At 48.2% G+C, this 9,844-nt stretch overlaps 2 protein-coding genes across 2 annotated transcripts in view; one reads left to right on the forward strand and one right to left on the reverse strand.

Annotated features, from left to right (window-relative positions):
* The window catches only part of ESCO2 (establishment of sister chromatid cohesion N-acetyltransferase 2), a 17,463-nt gene extending 12,000 nt beyond the window's left edge, over positions 1–5,463 (forward strand). The window contains exons 5-9 of the mRNA XM_010002215.1: positions 1,103–1,234; positions 1,545–1,634; positions 2,692–2,835; positions 4,115–4,296; positions 5,325–5,463. Of these exons, the coding sequence (XP_010000517.1) occupies positions 1,103–1,234; positions 1,545–1,634; positions 2,692–2,835; positions 4,115–4,296; positions 5,325–5,463 (687 nt within the window). The remainder of the gene's footprint in view (positions 1–1,102; positions 1,235–1,544; positions 1,635–2,691; positions 2,836–4,114; positions 4,297–5,324) is intronic.
* A 1,248-nt stretch (positions 5,464–6,711) lies between these two features.
* Positions 6,712–9,844, reverse strand: part of PBK (PDZ binding kinase) — a 10,104-nt gene continuing 6,971 nt past the window's right edge. Inside the window, exons 6-7 of the mRNA XM_010002216.1 lie at positions 8,724–8,900; positions 6,712–6,917 (exon numbers count right to left, since the gene is read on the reverse strand). Coding sequence (XP_010000518.1) covers positions 6,712–6,917; positions 8,724–8,900 — 383 coding nt within the window. The remainder of the gene's footprint in view (positions 6,918–8,723; positions 8,901–9,844) is intronic.

Below are 9,844 nucleotides of genomic sequence, written 5' to 3' on the forward strand. Positions count from 1 at the left end.
AATGTGCAGCCCAGAGCTGAGCCCGAGCAGAACTTGCTCTGTTAACGAGGGGTGCCTCTTTGGTAGCCCCATATCTGCCCTCCTGCTGCTGCCCTTCAGAGTCAAGTACTGGTCTTGGAGCAGGAGGAGGCCAAACAGCGTTTCTGAGCCTTGCATGTCTAGCTGTTTCCAGAAAATCCACCCTCAGTGATGAGTAATGTTTTAATAAACCATTTGTTCTCACTTGGTGACATGCAGATGTTTTCAAGTCTGTTTCCTGAGGGAATGGGGCTTATGTGATCATTCTTGTCTGCTGATCTGCCCTTTCTAGCACCTTTTGGGTCGTTTAGATGTTTTCTGTCAAATTTGAGACTGCACAGATATATATTTTTGAGTGTTTTGGTCCCTGTGGACGGGATAACCCAGACGAGTGCCTACACTGAGAGCAGCAGCAACGTGTGCTCAGGAAAAGTCTCTACCCTGAAGGGGACTGGTTGGTCAGCCATGAGCTCCAGCCCTCCCATCACACCTTGGCTGCATGTCTAAGTGCTGAGCGCACGAGGGACAGACTGTGGGTGCTGTGACACAGGGGGAAGCCTGAATGGAGATGTGGGGAACAGAAAGCAGTCAGGGCAAGCAACTAAGAGAAGTTCCTAATGAGCCAGGCTTCACTTCACCTCACTCCTGGGAGAGCAATCTGGTTTTTGCTTTGCACAAGTGGCAGTTGATTCCTTTTCTCCCTCCCCTGCCCACCTCCCCCCACCCCCCATCTGCTGACAGATAAAATTAAACTTATTTGTAGATAACTGATGAAAAGAGAGTGTAGATTTTTCCTCTGGTTTTTATTTTTGTAGTGCTCTTTTACATTGTTTCCTCCATGAAAGTGTCTCTAATCTGTTTCAAGGCTGGTTCCAAATAATGCATTGATTGTATTCCCTGGATAATATCTGCTGTGTACTTCCAAATATTCTGCAAATAAGCAAAAACTTGTCCTCTTCCCAAATCCAATTTAAAACAAATACTAGAATCTTTGATCGCTACTAGAACCAATTCTCAGCCATACCCCTTAAACTGAACATGGTTTTGAACAGCTTCAAAGCATTAGCTGACTCTTTCTCACTAGGATGCTGGTCAGAAGCATTTTGGTGCCATAGTTTGCAAGTCATGTGGCATGATCTACACAGCTGCTAGCCCAGAGGATGAAGCCCAGCACATCCAGCACCATGAGAGATTCCTCGAGGGACTCCGATATGTGGTAAGGCCATGGCTGCATGGTGGGGGGAAGCAGTGTGTGATATCCAGGTCGAGATCCAAAGCTGAGACAGCTGCAGGCAGATGTTTTGTCATCCAGAGGGGAGGTTAAACTGTAAGGTAGACAATTCCAGCAGCTGTCTGCCTTCATCAGTTTGATGAACGTGTCTTGACTTGATTCCTGAAAGCTGAAGTGGTTCAGATTACAGTTTCATCTGCCAGAGTCTTCCCTGAATCACTTCCCCTCTCTTGCCACACAACTAACTTGTTTGTTTGGGTTTCTTTGTGGTGTTTTTTTCTCTCCTCTGTGGCAGGGTTGGAAGAAAGAACGGGTTGTGGCAGAATTCTGGGATGGGAAGATTGTATTGATTCTTCCAGATGACCCAAAATACGCAGTCAAGAAGGTACATGCTTGTTTCTTTTGGGGTTTATGTTGCACATGAGCTTTCTGCTGGCTCAGGTCCTGGAACTACCTCAGTGTGTGATCATACATTGCTTGCCAGTGGCAGGGCTAACAGGAGGCTGTTTTTTTTTACTGTATTTTTGTTCTACTTTTGAGAAGTATTGGTAAAGACTTTGCTTTTTTACAGAATCATCAAATAATAGAATTATTTCTGTTGAAAGAACCTTAAAGATCATCTAGTCCCAACCCCCTGCTGTGGGCAGGGACACCTCCCACTAGATCAAATTGCTCCAAGCCCCATCCAACCTGCCCTTCAACACTTCCAGAGATGGGGCAGCCACAGCTGCTCTGGGCAGCCTGTGCCAGTGTCTCACCACCCTCACAGCAAAGAATTTCTTCCTCAGATCTCTTCTCACTCTCCCCTCTTGCAGCTTGAAACTGTTCCTCCTCATCCCATTACTCCCTGCCCTTGTCAAAAGTCCCTCCCCAGCTTTCCTGTAGCCCCTTCAGGTAGTGGAAGGTGCTCTAAGGTATCGCTGGAGCCTCCTCCAGATTGAACAACCCCAGCTCTCTCAGCCTGTCTCCAGAGCAGAGCTGCTCCAGCCCTCAGTTTATCTCCATGGCCTTCACTGGACTCGGTCCAACAGTTCCACCAACAGTTGTATATATATGCACATATATGTATATATACAAGCTTGTATAAAAACAGGAAAGCAGAGTGGCAGCAATATATTGCAGTGGCAGCAATTTGGGATCCTGTGAACATCCATCCTGACACCTCTTAACCCCACTCCCTATGCTGAAGCCCTTGTTCTTTAAATGAGTCACATGACCTGATCTTTTTTGTCCCAAGGACTAGGGTGAGAGGCAGGTGCACTTGGTGAGAGCTGTGGAGTGATGAAGATAGAAGCAAGAACCTTTTTAATATTCTCTGCACAGCTAAAGCCTGATCTTCTTTAAGAACAGGCTTATTTGAGGGAATGAGTCCCCTTTCTGACAGATTTCACACCAAAGAATCTGCATGTTAACCCCTAACACACCTCTCTCTTTTCCCCTAGGCAGAAGATGTGCGAGAAATTGTAGATAATGAACTGGGATTTAAGCAAGTTTCTTTGAGCTGCCCAGCCAAGACCAAAATATACTTGTTTGTGTCCAACGAGAAGATGATTGTTGGATGCTTGGTGGCTGAATCAATCAAGCAGGTATGTGTTGCTGATTGTATGGACAGTGGCTTAATTTGCAGGCTGAATAATGGGATGTTTGTGTAAGCCTGTGTGTTGGAAATTGGGGCTTAGCACAGCAGAGGGGGAAATAAACCTGAGGAAATAAAAAGCAAATAAACAAAAAACTCAAAAACAACCCCAACAACAAGAACAAAAAAAAATAAAGGAAAACCTTGTGCTTATGTCAGGGGGTGTTGCTGGCAGGGGTTAGTTGACTTTGCATGGCTGATGCTGCAGCGAGCTGCCATCTGACCCTGGTCTGGGTGCTGGTTTATGTGGTGGTTTGCCTTGGTAGAGAGGAGAGGACAAGGCTGGGAGCATGGGAAGGTCCAGGGCTCTGCATCCCCTGGGGAGGAGCTGTTTGGAGTTACATGGATAGAGTTAAATCCACTTGGTGGCTGGTCACAAGTGTTGATTAGCCTGAGGGTAGGAAGGCTCTACAGGGGGACTTGGACAGGCTGGATCCATGGGTTAAGGCTCTACAGAGGGGATCTAGCCAAGGCCAATCATATGAGGTACAACAAAGCCAAGTGCTGGGTCCTGCACTTGCATCACATCAAGCCCAGGCAATGCTCCAGGCTTGGGGAAGAGTGGCTGGAAAGTGCACCTGGGGGTGTTTGTTGACAGTGGCTAAACATAAGCCAGCATGTGCCCAGGAGGCCAAGAAGGCCACCAGCATCCTGGTTTGTGTCAGCACTAGTGTGGCCAGCAGGACCAGGGCAGGGATTGTCCCTCTGTGCTCTGCACTGGTGAGGCTGCACCTCGAATCCTGGGGTCAGTTTTGGGTCCCTCACAGTAAGAAGGACATTGAGGGGCTCGAGCCTGTCCAGGGAAGGGTCTAATGAGGAGCAGTTGAGAGAACGGGGGGTGTTCAACCTGGAGAAAAGGAGGCTGAGGGGAGACCTTCTCACTCTCTACAACTCCCTGAAAGGAGGTTGGAGCGATGAGGGGTTGCTCTCTTCTCCTGAAGAACAAGTAGTGGGACAACAGGAAACAGCCTCAAGTTGTGCCAGGGAAGGTTTAGATTGGATGTTGGGAACAATTTCTTCCTGGAAAGGGTTGTCAGACCCTGGCCCAGGATGCCCAGGGCAGTGGTGGAGTCCCCATCCCTGGAGGGATTTCAAAGCTGTGGTGCTGAGGGACATGGTTTAGTGGTGGCCTTGGCAGTGCCAAGGTCCAGTGGTTGGACTTGATAATATTAAAGGTCTTTTCCAACCACATTGATTCTATGGTTTGATGTCTCCGCTCATCCCTGCAGGCTTTCCGGGTGCTGTCTGAGCCAGGAGCTGCAGCATCCCCTGGTCAGGACATCCTGCAGCACCACCGGGCTTGGCGCTGCTCCACAGAACCAGAACTGGCCGTTTGTGGCATCAGCAGGATCTGGGTGTTTGGCCTGTGGCGCAGGAAGGGAATTGCCCGGCGCCTGGTGGATGTGGTCAGGTAGGACGGGGAGCTGGGGTCTCAGCTGGGGTCTACTTTTAAAGAGAAAAATGATGATTGCAGCAAAAAGTGTTGAGAAGAAACTCGGGGAAAGCGATGAATTTGTATAATCAAGCAGGTCTGCAATCCCCATGTCATGGTGGAAGGGTTTCTAGTGGACAGATTCTATCTCTTGATCTCTTATTTAAGTTATATTTGTGTTTTAAATCTGACACAAATGTGGGCCTGGCTGTTAACTGCTGTGTGTAATCAGAACACAGAGCTGCATACACTGGATTTTCCAAGATAAACTGTGTTTATTGGGGAAAAGATTTATTTTTTTACTGAACAAGTTGATGGGTCCAAACACTTGAGTTGTAACAGGCAGGAAATTTTGAGCTTGCAATGCTGGGACCAAACTGGGAGGAAGTCCTAAAGAATTTCCCTCCTCTGTTATTGTGGGCTGTTTTGAAGTGGAACTTGATAGTCCATGAACATGTAGGAGCATGTGGCTGGAGCTGGATGACTTGTGTGTGCCCACCAGTCCTGGCACTGCCATGCTGGACTTTACTCAGGAGCTGCTCCAAGATCATAGAATCACAGGTTTCCTGACTAGTTTGGGTTGGAAGGGACCTTAAAGCTCATCTTGTTCCAACCCCTTGCCATGGGCAGGGACACCTCCCACCAAGACCAGGTTGCTCCAAGCCCCATCCAACCTGGCCTTCCACACTGCCAGGGATAGGGCAGCCACAGCTGCTCTGGGCATAAAAGATACTTAACCAAAACCTGTGGGTTTTCATATAAAACCGTGTTTTGTGGGTTTTATGCCTGTGTTGAACCTGACATGATCCTTCTTGCTAAATATTAAAATGCCTCTCGGTTCCTCATTACACCAGAATCCAAGAGATCAAACAGGCATCTCCCAATGATGATTTCTGCTCTGAAAGCAAAGCAATGGAAGAAATAACATCTCCCTGCAGTGGAGGACTTGCAGGGAGGCACCCCTAGGGAGATTTTTTTGGGAGTCACAGCTCTGCTCTCTCTTCCAGGAGCACCTTCATGTACGGCTCCTACCTGAGCACCCAGGAAATCGCCTTCTCCGACCCGACTCCGGACGGCAAGTTGTTCGCCACAAAATACTGCCAAACCCCAAACTTCCTCGTTTACAACTTCATTTCTAACAACTGATTTGACTTGATTGATTACAAGTTGATGTTAGTTTTAAGTCCTAAGATAAGGTAATTTGTGTGTTTAAATGAACACATAAGCGTAGTTACCTGGTTTCCTGCTGAGCGCTAGTTCTTCCCTTGCTAGCGAGCTGAGGGAGAACGTGTCACTTTGTGTACAGAGTTGTTGTGTTTCAGTGTGTGCTATGGAACCTTGCTTGGCTTTCAGGTAGGTTTGTTTCTTCTAAAAGTAAATTTTATTGCAAGTAACTTAATTTCTTTAAAAAGGTTTAATTAATATAAAGATGGTCGTTTTCTCCCTGGTGCCTGCGGATGTAATTCTGAGCTCTCTGCAGTTTGTTTGCTGTAAGAGGCAGGGTAGAAGCCTTAGTACAAACACTTCCTAAATTTATGCACAGAGTATGAGATGTCTTAAAACACCTGATGTGTGGCAGGATTCCCCATTATGTGGGAGACCTCCAAGTGTCACGGCGGGGTTGCCTGCTCAATAAAATGTGTGAAATTCTGCCTCTCCAGCTTGGTTTTGTGCACAGAAGAGATGTGGGAACACTTCCAATGCTCTCCTAATTTGAGGAGTTCAGAGGAGAAGGCAACAGTGGTTAAAATAAGTGTGTGTTGCAACTGGGGCAGGAATTTCCCCAACCAGCAAGATTTTCTTTTTAAAAAATCCTCAAGAGACTGTTACTGGTTTTGTGTTTTGTTTTGTTTTTTTTCCACTTGACCCCCTTTTACCATGGCAACAACCTGTTGTGTCAGGAAGCCTTTTCCTGACAGAGCTGCTCTCTCTTGGTGATGTTCTCCTGTTACCTGGGAACACAAATACTTTACACAAGAGCTTGCTCAGACCTGGCAGGGACACAAACACACACCTCAGGAAAAGAAACCAAGACTAAGAAAAAAAATATTTATTTTAACCATCTCAGTCACAAAACTATTGTTACATCAACAGGGAAGGGTTTTAAAAACAGCTTTAACCTAACAAAAGTAAAAGCACAGTGATTGCACAAAGCTTATGTAGGCCCTATGTGCAGGTGGAAGAGGACAGCTCTAGAAGCAAGACAGAGCAATGTGTCCTTAAAACTGGAATAGGATACAGTCATAATGAGTTTAGGTGCTGGTTTTTAAGTATGCAGAGCAGGTTTCACCTACTAGAAGGAATGTTTACTTTTCAACGCCTGAGCTTCTACATCCCCAACACAGCTTTGGTGTCCCTGAGCTCCAGGGTGTGGCTGTGGGAGCTTGAGGGCTTTTACTCTGGGGACAAAGTTGTCTCCAAGACTTCCACGATGCATGCGGCTGAGGGACGCTTCTTGGGCTCCTCGCTGGTGCAGACAGTGAAGAGGTCGATCATGCGCTGGTAGGAGGAGTCCAGTTCCTCCATGTTGAGGGCTGGACGGGTTCCCAGGGCTGCATAGTAAGCATCTTCGTCGAGCGAGTCTTCATCAAAGGATTCATCTGGACAAGATGGTGGAAGAGGGGCTGGGAAGGGGTTTGGAAGTTGCCTGCCTACGCTGGATCATGGGACTTTGCTCCCTGGCTGCCCCACAGCCATCACTGAGTCACAGGATGGTTTCAGTGAGAAGAGACCTTTAAAGGCCATCTAGTCCAACCCCCTGCAGTGACCAGGGACTTCTTGAACTAGATCAGGGTGCTCAGAGCACCATCAAACCTGACCTGGAATGTTTCCAGGGATTGGGCATTGATCCAGCAACCTGGACCAGTGTCTCACCACCCTCATCATAAAAAAAAAATAATAAAATCTTCCTTCTACCTACCCTAAATCTCCCCTCTTAGTTTAAAACCATCACCCCTTGTCCTATTGCTACAGGCCCTGCTAAAGTGTCCCCAACTTTCTTATAAGCCCCTGCAGGTACTGGAAGGTGCTCTAAGGTGTCCCTGAAGCCTTCTCTTCTCCAGGTTGAACAACCTCAACTTTTTCAGCTTGTTTCCAGAGCAGAGCTGCTCCAGCCCTCAGGTCACCTCCGTGGCCTCCTCTGGACTCACTCCAACAGCTCCATATCCTTCCACTGGTGAGACTGCACCTCAAATCCTGGGGTCAGTTTGGGCCCCTCATGACAAGAAGGACATTGAGGAGCTGGAGCATGTCCAGAGAAGGGGAATGGAGCTGTGGAAGGGTCTGGAGCACAAGTGTGATGAGGAGCAGCTGAGGGAACTGGGGGTGTTCAGCCTGGAGAAAAGGAGGCTGAGGGGAGACCTTGCTCTGCCACTCCCTGTAATGAGGTTGGAGCCAGAGGGTGAAGGTCTCTTCTCCCAAATAAAAAGCAACAGGACAGGAGGAAATGGCCTCAAGTTGTGCCAGCAGAGGTTTAGATTGGATACTGGGAACAATGTATTCATGGAAAGGGTTGTCAGGCCCTGGTACAAGCTGCCCAGGACAGTGGTGGAGTCCCCATCCCTGGAGGGATTTCAAAGCTGTGTCCCTTGGAGGGACATGGTTTAGTGGTGGCCTTGGCAGTGCTGGGTTAATGGTTGGACTTGACAATATTAAAGATCTTTTCCAACCCAAGCAATTCTGTGATTCTACAACAAATCCCCACTTGGGCATGCAGGAGTTGCCCAAAGTAGTTCAAAGTGCTTCCCCTGTGCTTGATCACTGGTCAGCAGGTGTTTAGCAGGCCAGGTACAGCCCTGAGCACCCTTGGCCTGGGCACAGCAGGCCTAGGTTAGCCTGTCCTGTCCAAAAGGCTCAGCTGCCTCAAATATTTTTGTGGACCACTTTAAGCATGATGTCATTTAAGCCTTTTCTGGCCAGGTGGTACCTAAACAGCATCCACCACACACCTACAGCCTGTCAGATGGCTCCTACACTGCCCAGATGTGGATGGAGCTGAGAGGATGCTGCAGGGCTCTCGGGGGAGCAGCAGTCCACCTCAGGGACATCTTTCAAACCTAGCAAATCACACTGATGGCAAACTGACCAGCAGCTGAATTCCTAACCGCTCTCTCCAGCTGTTAAGATGAGCAGCTGGAGCACTTACAAAGATCCCTGGGTTGCAATGATTAGCTACAGTCATTCATCAACTTCTCATTTGGAGTTTAAAAGCTAAATGAAGTTGGAAGCAGCCCAGCTACCTCCGTGAGCTCTGATGGACACCACAGACTGTGGCCAGATCCCTTTGTAGAGGCACCCCTGGGAGACCTAACATTTTGAAGGTCCTCAAACAGACTGTGAAAATCAATCTTGCTGAGAGGAAAGCATTATGAGGAGGAGATGCCTACCAACAAGGTATAGAGACAAACCTTCATCATCAGAGTCATTGCCCAAGTTGAGGTGGGGCACAGAGAGGGTCATCATTTCCCAGAGAGTCAGCCCAAAAGCAAAGATGTCGGCCTTGTCGGTGATGACACCATCATCCTGCAGAGCCTCCTTGGGCTTCCAGGGCTCGGTGCCAACGTAGCACATCTCTGGATCACTCACTGGAAGGAAAAAACATGGCTTAGGTGTCTGCTGGGACTTGCAGACACTGTGAGACATGGTCACAGCTCACCACACAGCAGGGGTTTAGCCTGTGGGTTACCTCAGGTGTGTCAAAGCCCCAGAGCAGGATCTTTTGGGGGCCCAAGCCCGCTTTTATTTCACATCCTTGTAGTCTCAAATCCTGTAACCTCTGAATTGCTCCACAGCACTGCCAGACCCAGCAGGGCTTCAGCTTCTCCTCCCCTGGCCCAGCAACACATCCCTTATATCCCTCTCCCAATTACAGGCCCCACTCCCAAGAGAAGGATACCACATTATACCCCACTCTCCTTAGCAAATTCTTGAGCTTTCAGCAAATCTCAGCTGTTTAGGAAAATTTTCTCTTGCAGAGCTGATCCTCAAAGCCTGGCCTATAAAGAGCAGCAAATGCCAAAATCCCTCCAACACTTGAGGGGTTGTTGGATCTAATCCTCAGCTGCCACATGGATGGGGACTCAGCAACATCTCTGTCAGTGGGGGCCCACTGTCTCCTTGAGACCATGAGAAGGCAAAGCCAAAAATCAGGGCAGAGCCCTGAAACCAGCCCAAAACCTGATGCTTTATCCACACTCTGGGAGATTAACGCTGGGGCACTGCCTCCTGCTCCATCTAAAAGGGAACAGCTACTAATAAAAGATGTAATAGAGCAGCTTTATAACTCGTGGGGCTGTTGCAGGCCCAAGGGCCTGTAAAGTGGTGGAGGAAAAGCATTCTTGCAATTAACCCAACACACATTCCTGCTCACAGCCAAGCCACGACGCCATTAGCCATCTGCTTCTCATTTGCATGAAGCCTTTATAATGCTGGTGTGTTTGGCTCATGCTTCCTTCCAGCCCTACAAGAAAGGGTCGTTTCCTTAACTCTCTGGCAAGAGTGGTTCCTCAACACTGCCTGATCCAGGACC

Source organism: Chaetura pelagica, unplaced genomic scaffold (assembly GCF_000747805.2).
Source record: "Chaetura pelagica isolate M959 unplaced genomic scaffold, ChaPel_1.0 scaffold107, whole genome shotgun sequence".
NCBI lineage: Eukaryota > Metazoa > Chordata > Aves > Apodiformes > Apodidae > Chaetura > Chaetura pelagica.